The sequence below is a fragment of the Haplochromis burtoni genome, unplaced genomic scaffold (assembly GCF_018398535.1).
Source record: "Haplochromis burtoni strain Fernald_Lab_line unplaced genomic scaffold, NCSU_Asbu1 Contig_160, whole genome shotgun sequence".
Lineage (NCBI taxonomy): Eukaryota > Metazoa > Chordata > Actinopteri > Cichliformes > Cichlidae > Haplochromis > Haplochromis burtoni.
Window position 1 is genome coordinate 1,424,333 of NW_024582521.1, and position 19,487 is coordinate 1,443,819.

At 37.5% G+C, this 19,487-nt stretch overlaps 1 protein-coding gene and 2 long non-coding RNA genes across 7 annotated transcripts; 1 reads left to right on the top strand and 2 right to left on the bottom strand.

Moving 5' to 3' along the window:
* Positions 1-6,219: 6,219 nt before the first annotated feature.
* LOC102289215 lies at positions 6,220-7,672 on the bottom strand. 2 transcript variants are annotated; one of them, XR_006054913.1, is made up of 4 exons: positions 7,246-7,672; positions 7,126-7,162; positions 6,763-7,050; positions 6,220-6,606 (listed from the first exon to the last, which is right to left on the bottom strand). It is a non-coding gene; the product is annotated as an uncharacterized LOC102289215 (long non-coding RNA). The 2 variants fall into 2 exon arrangements; XR_316482.3 differs by having other exon boundaries at positions 6,220-7,050.
* A 2,828-nt stretch (positions 7,673-10,500) lies between these two features.
* Positions 10,501-15,035, bottom strand: LOC102288699. 3 transcript variants are annotated; one of them, XM_014337063.2, is made up of 6 exons: positions 12,153-13,001; positions 11,944-12,052; positions 11,755-11,843; positions 11,273-11,629; positions 11,143-11,187; positions 10,501-10,927 (listed from the first exon to the last, which is right to left on the bottom strand). In XM_014337063.2, exons 1-6 carry the CDS (start codon positions 12,436-12,438, stop codon positions 10,905-10,907), a joined length of 909 nt encoding a protein of 302 aa, XP_014192549.1. In that variant the 5' UTR covers positions 12,439-13,001; the 3' UTR covers positions 10,501-10,904. The 3 variants fall into 3 exon arrangements, 1 of the variants encoding a protein (XP_014192549.1); XR_006054910.1 differs by lacking the exons at positions 11,755-11,843; positions 11,944-12,052; positions 12,153-13,001 and adding exons at positions 14,439-14,475; positions 14,950-15,035; XR_006054909.1 differs by adding exons at positions 14,439-14,475; positions 14,950-15,035 and having other exon boundaries at positions 11,273-12,398.
* Positions 11,551-19,473, top strand: LOC121815233. 2 transcript variants are annotated; one of them, XR_006054912.1, is made up of 2 exons: positions 11,551-11,648; positions 19,365-19,473. It is a non-coding gene; the product is annotated as an uncharacterized LOC121815233 (long non-coding RNA). The 2 variants fall into 2 exon arrangements; XR_006054911.1 differs by lacking the exon at positions 11,551-11,648 and adding an exon at positions 18,045-18,085.
* Positions 19,474-19,487: the final 14 nt, after the last annotated feature.

Consider the following 19,487-nt stretch of genomic DNA (forward strand, 5'->3'; position numbering starts at 1 on the left):
TTTTGTTGAGCTATTTTAATAAAATTCAGAAAAACAGACTTACAAGTGTACCTATAACTAATAAGTTTCCTTGGTAACTTTGGATAATGGTCTAATTCGATAGAGATGGATAATTTTTTAGTAATTACTGAATTTGAAACTGTTTTCAGAAGCACGTGTCCATAAAAGAAGAAAACCTCACTTGAAGTGTGAGAAGGTTAATTTACAGTAACTTTAACTCATTTTGTGGTGGTTTGTTTCTCTACTAGCTTGTTGGTGGATCTCACACAACACTGTCTCACATTGTGACAGAACAACATGGTGTGTTTCTTACATAAACACACAAATAGGTGTCCACTCTTCTTTTAAACAGTACGAACAGTTTAATAATTATACATTTTAATAAACGTTCTGTTATGGAAATGCATTTTTCTTTAAGTTTTGATTTAACTTCTTTTTTGGTTCTTCTAAATTAACAGATGGTGCAAAGGATGAAAATCTGAAGACTGGTTCATTCACAACAACACAGACGAAACACAATTTATTTTAAAAATCATCGTCCGTTAGGACTTCTTTTTACAGGCATCTTTAATTTTTTTTTTATTGTATAAATGTTGTTAATAAAATAATTTAAATGATCTGGTTTTTGCTATCAGATTGATCTACATGAGAATTTGTTTATCACACAACAACTTCATTTTGATGGTTAATATATTTGTGATTAATGAAAGTTTAACCATGTAATTTCACTGCTAACCTATAAAACCAAGAGTGCCCAACCGCGGCTCTCGTGCTGTTTGTGGTTGTCTTTTTTTAAATGTGCGTGTTTGCTTTGTTTGTGTTTAATCCAGTATTTTCATCAAATACGCCTGTGCATGTGAAAAAATACCGCAAAGTTTTCCAGTAGGGGCAACATCATTTGAGTATTCAAATTATGTCATGCTCGCTCTCAAAACAGCAGGGAAAAAATGCACAGCAAAACAAAAATATGAAGAAGAACACAGAATGTTTTTAACAGAGTGGGAGAGTTTTTGTTGTTGTTGTTGAATGTAATGGCAAGTCATCCTGCCTCATATGCCAGGCGTCATTAGCGCATTCCAAAGCTTCAGATCTTCATTCAGCATCACTTCAGCTCACTCCATGCTAACATCGACCAGGAATTTCCAAAAGGGACTGAACTTCGCAAGCACGAGTTGGTCACTTTGAAAAGTCAGGCAGAAAAGCAGATACAGTTTTTCCAAAAATATACAAAGTGCTCGCTCTGACCTTCAAGCATGTGCTTATTTTAATTTTGCAATGGATGAGAGTTGTGACACACAAAACAAGCCTCATTTGGCAGTAAATGCATGGTCTGTTTCAAATGAGTGTGTGATCAAAGAAGAACTCCTTGATATTGTGCCATTAAAAGACACACCCCGAGCCATATAGGTGAAAGAAACAATGATGGCTGTGTTTGTGAAAAGCAAATCTGCACATACCAAAACTAATGCAATAGATACAGATGGAGCTACTGCAAAAAAAAAGCTATTCATAAAACATAAACTTTTTAAAAAAAAATATGTTTATTAAGATTTTGATATAAATGAAAAAACACAAACGGACAACACACCAGCAAGGACAAAAACACAAATAAGGCAAAAGATTACACTGCAGCAACAAAAATACTACTTCAACACTGACAATAAACAGAAGTAAAAGCTGCGATCGATCAAAGAGAACTTTGTTTTAATACATGATCTAAAAAAGGTTGTCACACATCAAAGAACTTACTAAGTTTGCCCTCTAATGTATACCTAATCCTCTCCCTGTGCAGTAGAGCAGTCAGTTTTCTTAGCCACATTTTGAATTGAGGCACAGTGCCAGACCTCCAGAGAGTCAAAACAATTTTCTTAGCAATTATCATTCTGAACAAAACTGTAGTTTATGCAGCAGGGCGGAGGTGTTAAAGATGAAGAGGAAGACTCAAACAATGCAGTTATTGGGTCCGGCTCTAATGTGCAATTGTACATATCAGAAAAACATTTAAAGATGTCCAGCCAATAGTTGGACAATTTGGGGCAAGTCCAATGAGTAAGAGAGCCTTCTCCAAGTTTACAACGATCACATATAGGACTAAGAGAAGGAAAAATCCTGTGCAATTTAGTTTTTTAGTAATGAAATCTGCGAAGCACTTGGAATTAAATTAACTGAAGCCTTGAATTTATAGAACAAGAACGGATCCTACACAGACTCCTATCACACACCTCATCTCCAATTTGCAAACCCTGCTCCTCCTCCTGTCTTCAAAAAGTCAGATTTACAATTCAAATACTCAGAAAAAGCGTTCACAAAACCAGAAACCAACTTTTCAGAATCCTGGGAACTAAAAATTGACCCCTCTTCCGGAAGAGATGGAAAGTTGAGGACACTCTGACGAACATAGTATCTTATCTGTAAATAAAAGAAAATGTGACGCATGTAATATATAAGTCTTTGAGAGTAAGTATACATTTTTGTGTCTAGACCTCAAATGAGGCATCTAAACATGAGGGTAGAAATGCATGATTCCAATATATTGGAGTATGAATCGAAGTGTCTGGTAGAGCACAACCTTTTTTGATCCGACAGATTTTAACGCAGTTTGAAACTATAAAATTTATTTAAATTATAAAACATAAACTTTTCGGGATGCTGGTTATAAATAATAACAATAATAATAATAATAATAATGATAATTATTATTATTATTATTATTGTCTGTTTAACAGCAGATGCGATGTGTTTTCAGCGGTTTGTACAAAATCTCACTAACGAACTGCAGGGGGTACAGAGTGGTTCCCAATCTGCTACCCTGCTCCATAATCCACAATAATAATAACAGATGTGACCCACAGAAACAGTTGGGAAAACAATCAAAAGATCAAACAGTCTTTTGACCAAGCCAATAAGCTCATAATGACAGACCACACTGATAATATGTGCAAACTGCCCTCTGGCTTTAAAGTGGACAGGCCAAAGACAGCACAGTTACAGGCATAAAATAGTATTTTTGAACCAACAAGGTGATTCCCCAAGAGCTGTTAGCTGGAATGCTAGAAAATCTGGACATGGTGAGCGGTGGTTCCTTAACAATGTTGAAGAAACCAGACAAATGAAGAAAAGAAGTGTCAGGCCCCTACAGCAGCAGATGAACAGTATTGTGTCATTAAGAAATAGCTTTTTGACTCGAGCTTAATGAAGAGCTTTGGATGTCCTTCAAGACGCTTGGAGAACTATTCCTGAAGACTACTTAGAGAAATGACAACAAAGCTTAACTAAGACAGTTACATATAGAGCTGTAGTCAGAAGTTTACATAAACTCACTGGGCATGAATGGTAAGGTAATTTTGTCTTTTTAATGATTTCGTTGATCTGATTTGTACACTTTCCTCCCAGTGTGAATTAGAGAAAGAGAATCCCAATTCATGTTTTTTTAAGTCATTAAAGATGTATGCTATACAATGTTTACACCCTTTCTGGCACATTATTTGACATGTCTCCATGACAACAGTTCAATGTCTAGACCACAGATGCTTTGTTTTTGACTAAAGCACAGGTCCTGCAGTTGTTGATGACTGAATCCAGAGTTTTCCTGGTACTTTGAGTAGAGGTCACGAGGGCCTTCTCCAAGATCTGTAAAAAAAACAACCAAAAAAAAACCCCAAACCGCAATATTAATTAAAAGTTAATAATATCCAAAAATATTCTTTCAGAAGAAGCTTCTGCTTTCAGGCTGTAAGACTAATATTTTACGTTTTTGCATCAGCATCATTATGGCCATGTCTCTTTTTTAAATGGAAAAAAAAAGAAAGAAAAAGAAGCAGAAAACTGATAACAGTATTATACCAGACTGTTCTTTAATGCTCACCTTGACAGATGAAAGGTAGTCTGTCATGGCAGTTGGCATCCAGCAGCTTAATTTCTTGTAGCTCAGTCAGGATCATCTTTGCACAGTGGTTATTTGAGTCAGCTATGCTTCTGTTCCACTCAGGATAAATGTCTTTGGACTTTGAAATCCACATCCACTTCTTATCTTTGCCAAAAACTGAGCGTTCCAGGCCAATCCACACCCCTCGTTGCAGGTGTGTCTCATTTTGCAGGAGACTTTTCACTTCATCATTCACTGTTCGGTTGGTGATTTCAACCAGGGAGGAGTAGTCTGTCTGGCATTGCTCCAAGGCATCAATCCAACTTTTGTTTTCATGGTAGAACTGCAGATTTTTAACTGGAGACAAAAAAATGCAAAGTGACATTTAAGATATGCTAACACTACAACAGGCAGTGTTGGGACTAACGTGTTAAGTAACGCGTTACAGTAACTACGTTATTATTGTGGTAACGAGCACGGTAACTAGTTATTATACCAAAATCAGGAACGTGTTAATCGTTACTGGGATTTAGATAGGCTCGTTATTCGTTACTTTGTGTGGTGGCTATCGCGGAGTTTCCACAGATTCAGCAAAATTAGCAAGTGGTGGAGGCCAGCAGGTGGATGAGGGAAAGGGGAGGCAGGAGGAGCCGGCCGCCGGTCCAAGCGTCAGGTGAACTGAACTTCAGGTAAGAAGTTATGACCTGCAGTCTCTCTGGGTCAGATATAAACCAAGTTTAGGAGTTTATTTTCGTTGTGCTGACTTTTTCGTACTGGGTACTAGCTAGCATGATGGAGTTTCTATACAGCTGGGTGGGTGCTATGAAGTTAATGATGTTGAACTTTATTTTGTTCATAAGGTTAATTATTAGAGTTGCCAGCCGTCCCCTAAAAACGGAATCGTCTCATGGTCAGAGAAAATATTATGCATTTCGTATTGAGGTGAAAAGGAACAGTTTGTCCCGTAATTCAGCTAGAATGAAAAAGACACAAAGCTGGAGTTATTCTGTATTTGCTGCACAGCTGCCTCTTCCCCTTCTCATTCTCTCCCCCTCCCTCACCTGTTTCTGCTTCAATCATGAAACTGATCAATGATCAGCTGATCGGCTTTTCTCTCTTGCTTGTTTATCGCCCACTTCGTGCCAGAAAGAAGAAACCAGCGGATGTCGCGTTAAACAACAGCAGCACGTTTAAGCTTGATCAGCTGTTGTTAGAATTTATTTAATATTAATTTCTAGTATCAGCTGATGTTTGCTGGAGCCACAGCTGTAAAGCTGCTGGTCATGATGTCGGTTTGTATATCTGGTGAGAGGGAAACATGAAGATGAAACCAGGAGATGTCCTTACTGAATCATCAGAGCTGAACAGGTGATGGAGAAACAGGTTTACCTTTTAGGTGACATGAATGAGTTGAAGGGAAGTTATGAACTGTTTCTGAGAGACAAATAACACCAGGATCCTTTTTTTACGTAGCTGACAGCTGGTAACTGTGCAGGGGCGGGTCTAGCAAAGTTTTGCCGGGGTTTTCGTGTTGGATGTAAAAGGCGCACATGACGCTGTGACGTAGGCTAGAATCATGGCAGCAGTCAATGACGGTCCAGGCGTGGGATTTCTCTCGTGGAAATATGCACATTATCTTTTCCTTTCTATTGGTAGGTGGCACAGTGCACTTGTGGCAAGTAAGCAAGCTAGAAGACTGGCAAAGTTATGGAAGAACACATTAACAAGAGAATTCTGAGTAAAACCAAAGTTACTTTCCCTAGTAACTAGTTACTTTGAAAGTAACGAGTAACTTGAAGTAACTGAGTTACTTTTGATAGAAGTAACTAGTAATGTAACTAAGTTACTAATTTAAAGTAACTTACCCAACACTGACAATAGGTCACAGTTTCCTGCTGTCTCCTTATTTATGCAAAGCTCTGCTGACTCACCCTGATAGTCGGGGATGTTTTGTATAGATTAAAGTATTGAGTTTACAGCATTATAATATATTAACATATTATTTTATTCACATATGGTTAAAAGTAAATGACTGCTTTCAGGCTGAAATATAAACATTTCCACCTGATGTACCTGTATTTGTTGTAGCAACATTAACATTGCAGGTCCTTTGATTTGAACCTGCACATAAGAAGAAAAAGTAAAAATGCAGGCTTTAAAAACATATTTCAGTTTTACATAAGAAAAAAAGTCTTGTTGTAACTATACAGTGTGTAAATATACATGTATGTATAAAATTTTTACAGATTCATCTTATGTTGTATTTGTTTTCTTGTTTGTGGAAAAAAAAGTTTATTGTTTTGCACATCAACAATTTACTTTTGTTGTTTGAGAAAGAAAAACTATGTAGCAAATTAAATTCTTAAAGCTGCTCTTTGGAGGAAAGGCTGATCGTGTTGATGAAAGTACTCGCCTGTGTGAGCCTCTATACAGTCGCTAACACGGTGTTGTTGATGAAACCTCTGAAATTTGAGCTTTACTCTGTTTTGGTTTTGCTTAGGAACCGAGATATGTATCTTTTGTCTGTTGAAGAAAACAGAAAGCTGTTTTAAAAGTATGTGGCAAACATGATTTTGCCTATGAGGTACCAATCTGCATCTTCTTCATCATCATATTTAAAAACTGATATAAATATATTTACTTTTTTTTTTTAAAGCTGTTACATTTTGTGCCGGCAGTAGTTGAAGTTCCAGAGCAAGATTCACAAATGATCTTATTGTCACTCGTATGATTTAAATACCCTGGTACATGGAAACAAAACACATGAATGCTCATCTATAAACAATATAATATGCATCAGGTTTTAAAGTTCTTAGATTTCATTTTAAAGTCAGTCAGCCGACTTTAAACCAGCAATAAAATCATTTTTAATGTGTTGTGAATTTTAGATTTCTTACCATTTTCTACCTCCACAGACAAAACAAACATTTTTGTTTTGTATGTGATTTTACGGCATTTATTAGTACAGTCCTCTGTCTCAGTGTAATTGGCTGTGGCAGTTGCTTCCAGTGTGACTTGGTTAGCAGTGGGCCCACAACATTTAAATTTCCATATCCACTTTCCAGCTGTGCAATTGCAATCATGTGTAATATTCCCTCCAACAGGGCACAGATGATAGGGAGTAAATTTGATTCCTCCATCTGGAAAGTCTCGTATGGCTGAAACACAGGGCAGCAGGCTCACTGCTGTAACACAGGAAGATCACATCAGGCCTGAGTACAGTTTGCATTTAGGTGTTGACCTGTACGTTGGAAACATACCTAGTAGTAATGATAGATGAATCAGACGTGCCATGGTCTGTAACATGCAAAAGAAAAAAAAGGTAGAAAATTGAGAAGGAATTGATCGTCACATTAAAAGTTTATAAATAAAACGTTCACCTTCAGTGCTTCCAGTCTTTGCAGAGATGACTGTTAAATATCCAAAGTGTTTGAATAAACCTCCCCACTGTCCTCTGGCTTGCTGTCTTTCTCCAGAATGATAACTCAGAGAAATGTTGGCAGGAGTGACTTTTTATATTGCTCTTTATATTATCATATTTTTGATTAAATAAACACAAATGTGTTCTCAGCTTCCTCAATTGGAATAATGTTGCTTTTCCCCCCTCTAAGGTACTGTGGATGTGCAGCATTACAAACTTAATAAGGTGAATCAACTTGACTGATATAGAAAACATTTTGATTTTAAATGTTGTTTAAATGTTGTTAAAGCAAAAAATCCACAAATTTTTTTTTTGTTACACATTATTATTATATTTGTTTAAATGGAGGTTTTCCTGTGATCAGTAATCGCCTCCAACCTGTTTCATGAATGTGTGACACACTGTAATGTGTGGTCACATCATGTGATTTAATTTTTGTATATCGTATAAGCTTTTAGGTGTAGTTTTGTTAAGGAAGGGCCTTAAGCTTGTGATTTTTGTTGGAGATCCAACATGTGGTGTGATCCCTAGTTACGCCACAAGGGGGCACTTCCGCCCTAGTGAGATGGTTTAGTGTGACGCTACTGCATGTCTTCAGATCTGGCAGAAGCGAGAGAGGAAACACACTACCTGTCGTCCATCTCATGATTTATCTGTTTTTTTCAGGTTAGTAAGCAATAAGGCTACACATGTGGTCCACATAATTTACATGCCAAATAAGGGTAAAACCTGACCAGCAGTTTGTTTTGCTGGGATCTGTATTCGTCTGTTTTGCTCATTGAAATGTGTTACGATCGAGAGTAGGAGCTAGCTTAGCTCGCCACATCCTGGAGTAGCTGTTAGCTTTGCTGTTTTCTAAACTTAAGGCACCCTCTTGTAACAAAAGTACACCACGGCTCCTTTATATTTGAGTTAATGTGTTCGCAGAGACAGTTTGATGTGTTGACACTGTTATTGTCTAAAGTTAGTGTAATAACCTGTAATAATTCTGATCGCTCTGCAATGTTGATGTGGAGATTTCCACTACACAGATACGCCATTAGTACATGGTACAGTACTGGAATGTTTGCTTTATCAAACTATGTGTGAAAAAAAGTGTGATTTATAGCTCTCAGTAACAAACAACAGAGATGACTGTTTAGATTTTTGTTTATACTTTTACTATACTATTTTGGTTTATTCTGATTTCGGGCTTTGGGAATGTGAGACAGAGATGTTAAGAAGTTTTTGCAACCTGTTGTGAACACATGAATGTGTTTAAATAAAGATCTGGCAGAAGCGAGAGAGGAAACACACTACCTGTCATCCATCTCATGATTTATCTGTTTTTTTCAGAACCAGACATAATCTGTCAGCCGCCCTCTTGCCTGGGGCGTGTTACAAATGCACAGCACATTAACTCAGCGTTTGCTCTTAAACTGTAGTTGTTAAAATCTGAAGGCTTGCCTAGTCAAACAGGAAGCAAATATATCCTGATCAGTGTTTATTTTGATCTTATAAACAAATTGGGTATGTAACCAAGGTTTACTGACAAAAGTCTCCTTTATGTCATCAGGTACAGAAACTGGTAATAAATAACCAGTTCATTCACCACCACACGATTTCTGCTGCTGCATTAACCCTCATCTTAATACTTTCAATAACTGACACTGACTTTTCACCTTAAGGAAATCGATATAGTCCCCATTCTATACAGCGATCGAAACAGATCCATAAAACAAACAATTTCAAATATAGTATTGTTTTTCCTCTTGCATGATTTTGACCTGTGCCTACACTGTTGTAAAGTTTTAAGTACACTCAGTACAACAACCCGGATGGTAATTGGACATGTGTAATGACAATACAGTTGAATCCTAATCCTTTATTATGTCGGCCCATAGCTATAACATCTTCAACTCTTCTGGGAAGGATTTCTGAAGGGTTTAAGAGTGTTCATGTTAATTTCTGATCATGCAAGCAATTGTGAGGTCAGACACTGATAATGGACAAGAAGGCAATCCACCCCAAAGGTGTTCAGGTCGAGGGTCAGGACTCTGTGTAGACCAGTCAAGTTTGTGCACTAGTGTGCAGTCATGTTGGAACAGGAAGGAGCCATCCCCACGCTGTTTCCACAAAGTTGGCAGCATGAAATTGTCCAAAACGTTTTGGTATGCTGAAACATAAATTCTTTCTTACCCACGATACAGTCAGAACAAAACCCAGACTCATTGATCAGATTGCCAGTTGGAGAAACATGATTCATCACTCCAGAGAACACATTTCCATTGCTCTAGAGTCCATTGGCAGTGTGCTTTACACCACTTTATCTGACATTTTGCATTGCACTTGGTGACATAAGGCTTGGATGCAGCTGCTTGGCCATGGAAACCCATTTCATGATGCTCTCTATGCGCTAATCGGAAGGTCGGGTAAATACTTTGATGTTTGGTAAAAGTTTGTGATGGTGAGTTTGAAGTGTTACTAAAAACAAACAGCTGGACGAATAGTTTGCAACACATTAGTTTAACTGACAACAACATGGTAACATTCTTGGGCATAAAAAGGACAGGTGGACAGATTTCACCCTAGGTGTGTGAATGGTGTCTGTGACAGATTGGTATACCCCACTATCTCTTGAATCAAGATATAGCTGAAATAAACACAGTTTGCATTTTGTTAACTTTACATTTTATTATTAGCACAGAATTAATATTCTTTAGTTTTTTGTTTGAGAGAAAAAGAAAATGTTATTTCTTATAACCGCTCAGTTAAATTAGTCAGATATTTAGGTTTTTAATGACAAAAATAATACATCGACTCTTTACATAGAAGCATCTTTGACAAACACAGGTACTTCTGAGAAGTGGTGGGTAAACGGTTAATTTAACAAGGCTTGCAAATGATAGTAACCAAAGTAGTTTTCCTGTGAAACACAACAGCTACAGCTACAGCATACAAACATACAAACAGCATATATACTGTTATGAGTTCAAATATTGGGGATGGAGACAAGAGAAAAAACCACAATAACAACACTGGTCCGGCCGGGTTAAGTCAAACGATGATTTTAATAGTCACACGCGTGGGAGATGGACACCGTATGCAGACAGCCTCAGATCTCAAAATGGTGGAGCATTAATCAAACTCTTATAGCGTCTGGTGCCCCCACCTTATCATAAAAGCCTAAACATTCACATGCTTTTCTCTCACACAGCGCCTAAGCTACGACCTTGGCTCCCCGTTTTATCTGCTCCTGCTGAGATGGGGCAGAAAACTCCAGCATGCTCTGTTCTCTTCTAATCAGACAAATAAGGCGATGACTCTCTGCAAACAGTATTTCTTATAACATCATAAAACAATATCATTCATCCACAATAAATCAGCAGTCTGATGTAATGCAAATCAGTTTAACTAATGCAATAGTTATCAGCTTCTTCTAATTCAGTAGAATAATGCAAACTAAAACTACATAATAATTCACAATCTTTAATTAGGGGTATAACATGGCATAAAATAATATTATAATCTAACAATACACATTGGGTTTGCTGGGTCATCCATCTGCTTCTCCAGGAATCTCACCTTGATGTGATGATGATTGAGACGCTGCGAATCGTTTTCTTTGGTGCTATCAGTTCAGTCAATGTCAATGAAAAGCTCTGTGGCCCAAAACACAAATATTAATTCAAAAATATATAAAAAGCAGAGTGGAATGGCTTCATTTTAAACTTCCCATTGACCTTTATACATCTACTTATATGTAAATATTGCAGCTTACAGTGACATGTGTCACACAGATAAAAAAAAAGATGCAGAATATAAAGTAAAACGTCAATTTATGTCTACGGGCTAGAAAACATTTTGGTAGATATACCTGACTTCTCTGTATATTCATCAGTACAGGGCTTTTCATTCATTCCTGGAGAAAAAGAAAAAAGAAAAACAATAAGATTTAATAAAAACCAGGTGAAGAAGTCTGACTGGACAACAAAACAGCAACTTACTTTGACAAATGTATGGTAATTTTTCATGGCAGTCGGCATTGGACCACTTGATTTCTTCTGTCTTATTATCAAAGATGACTTTTCCACAGTGGTTGTCAAAGTCAGAGTTGGTGGACGAAGTTCTATTCAACTGTGATTTTACAACATTATACCCTGAAATCCACTTCCACTCAGGTCTGTAGCCAAAAATGGACCTTTGCAGTCCAATCCACACCCCCGTCTTTGAGTCTGTTTTATTTTGCAGTCTTTTCACATCATCCCTTACTTTCTTTTCGCAGATTTCAACCAGGGAGAAATGATCCCTCTGGCAGTCCTCCAAGGCATCAATCCAACTTTTACTTTTGTTGTGTAGACTGACTGGACACAAAAATCGAGAGTAGGTTTTAAAAATGTAATGCACACATATTGTACATAAACTCCATGTCATTATGTTAAATTAAATGCAGTCTTTAAGCAATTTTACTGTGTTGGGTAGAGCTTACTGTTAGCAGCAGGGTACTCAGCACATTGAAATTTAATCTTTACTTTCATGCCATTCTTTGATGTCATGTTAAAGCAGATATTTCCATTCCTTTTGTGGAGGAAAATATACAGGTGATTTATTGAAAGCATGTGTGGCACCAAATATACTGAATCTTTGTATTCAGTAATTGAGTACACATGAAACATACTGTTGTGTAAGATTAACAGCTGTTTTGTTGAAAGTGACATTTGGGTGGCATTCAGGCTGAGTGTAGTTTTCCTTACAAACTGTATCGTTTACAGAGACCTTTATAATTCCTGATACACAAAACCAACATATAAAGATTCATCAGAGAAAATAACACTGCATGTGTGCTTAAAGTATTTCTTAAAGAATGTACTGGTTTGCAGTGCTTACCATTTTCTACCGCTAGAGAGGAATTCAAACACTTTCGCTCTCTGTAATTGGTGCCAGGACATGTTCCTGAGCTGTACATCGAGTACATCGAGTCCAACGAGTCCAATTTTTGAGCCACAATTTTCAGTGTGAATTGTTTTCTGTTGCTCATACAACATTCAAGTTTCCAAGTTAAATTGCCAATTTCTAAATCTCCTGCATTTGGGCACACATAGGAAGAGAAAACAAAGTGCAGCTGGACTGTTGCTGTAACAGAATAAGACCAGATCAACAGTTTAAGTATCATTTAGTCATTTGGTTTTTTTGCATTACTGTTATCTAAAGAAATTTAGAATTTAAAGAAAGGTGACTGGACTTCTTAAAGATGTTTCAGCTGAAGAACTTCTCAGGTAAGAGGTGAAAGTCTACAAGAAACTTTAAAAAGTCCAGTTGCTTTTCTTTCCAAACTCCTTAGACCTGAGAACCTGCACAGACACATTACTGTTCATCTTTAAAAAACGTACTGATATATATGTAGTATATTTATGTATATGCAAAAATGTAAATACAAAAAAAGTGCATTATTTTTACATTTCTAATTATTTAAATTTTAAAGGCAAATATGTTTTTGTGTTATTTTCTTCAAGACCATGCAAAAAATTTGAATTTCTTTACTCTTTTTGAATATAGACTGTAATGTTCCGTTCACGTTACTCTTCATGCTTTTTAAATGTTTGCACCACTTTAACTAAATGCTGTAAGCTCCATAACAACAGGAAATATTTGTTTATTTATTAATTTTAGAATCTAGGTACATCATATTCAGTGATGGGAATAACAGCGTTACAAGTAACGGCGTTACTAACGGCGTTACTTTTTTCAGTAACGAGTAATCTAACTAATTACTATTCCTATCGTTACAACGCCGTTACAGTTACTAACAAGAACATGCGGTCCGTTACTATTTTTCAACAAACAGACTGTTGAAGCTGTGTTCATCTTACCACATCTTATATCAGTTGCACGGAAGTAGCTGACTACATAAGTAATCTGGACGCTACAGCTTTAAGCAGCTGCGCGCGCTCCCGCGGACGGTAATCACGATCACTTTCTAGCACAACACCTGGAGCTAAGGGGCAAAACAATCGCATGAGTGCTGCTGTTTGACTGAGGAAGAATAAAGTAGTGTGGTAAGCCAATCACATGACCACTTAAAGACAAAGCAACAAGGTGATATATACCAGTTTTTAAATTGTGTTGATAGGCCACGTAAAACCAGAGTCATGATAAACAATATATACGTTTTTTCCTCAATAGTTTCGTCACGTTTACTGTCTAAGGACAGCAAGCACTCTCTGCTTATGACAAAAAAAAAAAAACAAACAAAAGAACTGGGGACGTTTTAGGAGTGACGAGAGAGAGAGAGCGAGTTTTGAGATGTGAGAGATTTGTGACGTTTAGCGTGTTTGGAGTGTGTAGTTAATGTGTTGTCTTGTGTAGTTAGTGTGTAGTGTTGTGGATAGTTTTGTGTTGTGTGTCAGAACAATGAGGCGACTCCTGTCTCCGGGTAGAAACATGAGTGATACACCTGCTGCTGTCAGACCTGCAGGTATCAGGCTGTGATGTTCTCCTTTATAGTGGACAGAAATTATTTTTTTGGAGTGGCACAAATAATTTGTGTGGCATCTTATATAATGCAGAACAGCTGATTGTTCTGTAAATAGTTTGAAATGGTTATTTTTAAAAAAAGGTAAAAGATAAATGGCTGCAAATAACTGTTGTTTGCAAAACTTGTGCATAGTATTTTAAAATTGACAATTTATATTTGCATTTAAAGTTATGAAATATGATTCATTAAACATGTTTGTGGTTGTTACAGTAAAAAATATAACTTTTTCTACTCTGGTTTTATGTTTTTTGTCTGATTTTAGATCAATTGTGTTAATACAGTATGTCAAAATGAAAACATAACTGTAATTTCAGACACGTGAGGTTGTGCTGAAAAGAATGATACCAAACAAGGCAAATAAACTGTTTTTAAAGGTGAAATGTGGAGGGAAAATCAAAAGTAGTTAAAAATGGCCAATTATACCCTGGACCCCAGAGGGTTAAACGTTTTTTTAAAGTAACGCAATAGTTACTTTTCCAGTAATTAATTACTTTTAGAATATTGTAACTCAGTTACTAACTCAGTTACTTTTTTGAAGACGTAACTAGTAACTATAATTAATTACTTTTTCAAAGTAATTTGCCCAACACTGATCATATTTAACATTTATAACAATGATCATTCACCAAAAAACATACCTAAAAGTAATGAAAGAGGGCTCAGCAATTCCATGGCCTGTAAATACAAAAGTCAAAATAAAAACCCAACAACAACAAAAAAAAACAGAAAAAGTTGCACACATGGGATTTTATGCAAAATAATATACGGTTAATATTGGTACATCAAAATCCAACATGACAATATGCACTTTGAATAGGGCAGTATAGTACTTTGGTAGTCAAATTGTGACAGATACCACTGACAAACAAAGGCTTGTCTGTGCAGTTCTCTTCTGATGAAATACACAAACTTCTGCCAATGAACTCACATGAACTTGACCTTTAACTCGAGACTATCAGAGAAGTTATTCTTACTAAAAAAAGGCTCATGAAGGCTATCCCTGTGGACCTTTACACAGAAATATTAAAGTGTTTAATAATTAATAATAATAAACATTTAATCATTCTACGAGTTCTTTTTGTGTTAATTTTAGAAGGAAGTTCTTAGGATTTACACATTCTGGTAATTAGTAATCTAATTTCCACTTACCTTCTCAGTGAAAACTTGCTGTTGGTCTCTGAAATATAACAGAGCTTTAGACTGGGAAATGTAAACTTGTGTCTCTGTATGGAGATATTAAACTCATCCCTGTTTTGACTATACAAACACGCCCACCAACACACCATGCAGGGCTAGGATCTTATTAACACTGGGGGCCTCGCCCAGCCTTTTTTTTTTCTAATTTGTCCAGCTCTGGTCTCATAGCTTCTGCCTCTGTTGCACCTTCTAAATTGATAATCTGTCTTCTTCTTCTTCTTCTTCAACTTCCCTGCTGTTATTTTTACTCTGAAATCTTAAGCTTGATTTACTTTGTAAGGACATAGTAACCCGAGATTCTTTAGTAGAAGTCACGAGAGTTTCAGAGTAACAGACAATTGGCGTCACACAGTAACCATGGTTACGCACTGTCACGCGCACCTGTGCAAACAGTCTGAGAGAGACTGTGCTGTTGTTTAATAACAGACATCACTCTGAGCATTATGCATGATTTCATCTTTACATGTTGAACTTGTTGGCATTTTTCACTACCCACCAGCGTAAACTAAGAATACAAATATTTACAATGGTTTGTGTGTAACCTTTGAGGACTCACAGTGTGTCGACTGAAGAAGGCATTCTGTCCACGCACAGACACAAAGCAATTTGAGCACACACTTAAAACTATTTTACAAATGCATACATCCAAACCTGAGCACACACTGTGCACACAAATGTCTAAAAGTACACGCAACTGCCTTCTCGCTCCCTTACAAAACCTTAAATGTGTGGACGAATCGTCTGATACGCACCGATCATGTTGCATGCCCACGTGGGGTTTTGAGGCAAATTTAACGCTGTCACTCAGGGGTGGGCAACTCCAGGGCTCGAGGGCCAGTGTCCTGCAGGTTTTAGATATCACCCTGGGTCAACACACCTGAATCAAACGATTAGTTCATCACCAGGCCTCTCGAGAATTTCAGGACATGTTGAGGAGGTAATTTAGCCATTTCAATCTGTTGTGTTGGATCAAGGACACATCTAAAATCTGCAGGACACCGGCCCTCGAGGCCTAGAGTTGCCCACCCTGGCACATATCATCTGCAAATGTAAGCTGCGATCATGTCACAGTGTAAAACTGGGACATCTGGGCCTCCAATGCCTAACTATTAGTTAGCTTATACTCACTCCAGAGTCTGATTCACAGCCACGCTGAGCACTGGCTGACTTTTCCTAGCATCTAGCAGCAGATTATTTAAACTGTATACTAACGTTTATAGGCTACTGTATAGTTTCTCTAATTGGTAAATCACATTTTCTAGTTGATTTAGAAAAAGACACGTCCACGTCCCCAAAACAAGACAAAACGTTTGTGTGCACAGAAAGGTTTTTCAAAGAAAAAGAATATCTGATTCGTAAAGCTAAACAAATTGCCTTGTATTTGTGTGTGGATTGAGGCACGCACTCAAAGGTTATACACAAATGATTGTACATATTTGTAAATCTTAGTTTATGCTTGTGGATCATATCGTAGGTTTTGCAACCCTTTTGAGGCAACTTTCCCTCCATAAGTCTATGCTGCAACAGTAACAGGAGACAGCTCCTCTGTTGAAGTGCTTTAGTTATAATAAGAGGCATTCAAACAAGTAGACATCTTAAATGTTTTTGTACATTCAAAGAGTAAGTAGAGTAATGTTTATTTATATACCACTTTAAGATACGAACGAGTCACAAATTGCTTTACAGAGGTAATAAAAATGTGGTCAAAATGGACACACCCGAATTACGTAAAGCAACACAAATCACAAAAAATTACTCAAATGCCTTTCTAAATACATTAATTCACAGCTATTTTTTAAAGGATGCCACAGTGTTGATGGGCCAAAGACAGAGGGGTAAGTTGTTCTGCATTTTTAGTTTCAAAAGGTTTCGATCTCTGGACCTCAGGATTTGGTTTGAAGAATAGGTGTCGAGTAGACCGGAGACATATAAGTGGGATCCTCTCCTCCTAAGGCCATAAAAGAAAGAATGAAGATTTTGAACTGATATGTAAATCTAACAGTAAAGCCAGTGCAGACACTTTAATAATGGAGTGATATGAGAGAATTTATGAGTGGGATAAAAGCCTTACAGCAGCATTTTTGGCAGATTGGAGTTGATTAATAGATGATTTAGACAGACAATACCATAGAGCACTGTAATAATCTAAGTGGGAGGAGATGAAAGGATGAACAAGCATCACCATTTTTGAAAAAAATAAAATAAAAAAACACATGGCAAAAATAAACCGTACAATAACATTAGGGTGTTAGACTGACCATCTCACAGACATTCTGAGTTAATGTGTAAATTCACATTGTTGCACTTTAAAGTCTCTTAACTATTAATCCACTACATCAACTGCTTTGCAGCACAGCTGCTGAAGTCACATGTTACAGGCCTGAATGCATTTTCCTTTTAACGAATTCTTATTTTATGAGGTTTGACCCTATTCAAACAACATCTGGGACTCGAGAGCAAAAGATTGAAAATACTCTGAATATATATTTTAGGTGTAACTGAAACCACTGATGAAGCATATTTTTTTCCATGATGATATATTATATTTGTTTCACAGGATCCAAAGACTCGAACCTATTTGTCATCTATTTATAACTAATGTGTTTCCAGTCATTGTTCTATAATTAGTCTTTATTTCCAGGAAAGCTTTCATTACAATTACTTGACATGTTTTTTTGTTTTTCGCAAAGAAAAGGAAACACATCAGCTTCCACCTCATGCAAACCTAAACCCGGAAAATAATCGCGCGCCCCCCCCCCCCTCGCGCGCATGCGCACACGCACGCACTAACACATCCTCCAACCACACACACCCATATTTTGCTCCATTGCGGTTTATTTCACACCTCAAACATTTAGTAAACAATTACGCAAATACAAGTAATCTGCAATAAATTACATTTAGTAAGAAAATAAACTACTAACTCTTATACGCTACGTCCACACCTACACGGGTATTTCTGAAAACGCAGCTGTTTCGTCCACACGTAAACGGCGTTTCGAATCACCGAAAACTGAGATTTTTTAAAACTCAGTTTTTGCGTTTACGTGTGGACGAGGAATACAGAATTCATCACGCAATGTCAAAGGTATGTGCCTTTTTTCACGTCACGCTGTGCGCCACGTTATTGTTTACATGAGATGAATTGCAGAATAGCAGGTAGAGACAAAATACTGTTAATCTGACAATCTGCAGGTTTTACACGCTTACATACACACATGCAGCTACTGTTCCTTTATTTAGAAAGGCAGAGGCATCACGGTGTGATTATTTTACGTGTAGTTGTTTTTTTCTGGTGTAATAATATTCAACATTGCTATCAATACATTTTTCAATCCCTCTGCAAAATAGGTTCAAAAACATAAACAACTGTGGGATGCTGTTTGTCCGTGACTTGAACCGGGGGGACAAATCGTGGCCTGATGTCATTTGTATCCCGCTGTATCTTTACTGTATAAAGCGCTAACATCTCCAAAATGTCAGGAGTAGTTTAGTCATTACAACAAGTGTTTGTGAACTAAAAATCAAGAATGTGGGATACTGTTTGTCCGTGAATTGAAGAGCCCAGCGCTGCTCCCGACGCAGGGAAAACCAATTCTGCAGGGGAGACCTACCTCGGCACTTGTGCAGGTGAAGCCAAAGGGAAGATGCTTCACCATATTTTCTAGTCTTTGGCTTAGAATGAAGTTGGTTTGGAAACATATTCAGCGATGCTTCATCTCCTGATTTGCGTTTGTGGAGGCGCCCCATGCTAGCAGTGTCCAAGCATTGTTTTTTGTTTTGTTTTGTTTTTTCCTTTTCATACTGCGCCTCCCTTGCAATGGCTCTGTGCCCCCCTTAGGGGGCGGGCCCCACACTTTGGGAAGGTCTGGTGTAGAGTATGGTGAGGAGGCTCTGAAGAAAGTTGAGCAAATGGAGGCTGATCTTGGAGGAACAGAGATCCTGGAGCCCCTCAAACATATTTACAGCCAACCCTGCATTACACACACACACACACACACACACACACACACACACACACACACACACTTTAATGATGTCATTCTTTAGTCCTTCCTTTTTTTCTTATTCATTACTCCAACATGTAAGTTGACCATGAATCAAGCCCTGTATCAGTCTCATATAATCTGCTAATTATACATGAGTTGATCTGTTGAGTGCCTCCTACTGTTCCTCTCACTCTTGCTTTTTTTAACTTGTTAAAACACTTTACTGACAGCATACATACATGAAAAACTGTGTGTAAACTCTCCTCTCCAGCTGTTTGTCTTTACTGATGCAGAGGTGGGAAACACCAAAGAAGTGATCAATCTGGTGAAGAAGAACTAATGTCCTCTGTGTACTCAGCAAAAACTGTTGTATTGCAGGTGTTTCTCTTTTGGGATTGGGGAAGGGGCCAGCTCTGCTCTCATCAATGGGATGGCCAAGGAAGGAGGAGGTCACGCTCAGTTCATCACAGGGACTGACAGGATGCAACCAAAAGTAAGACA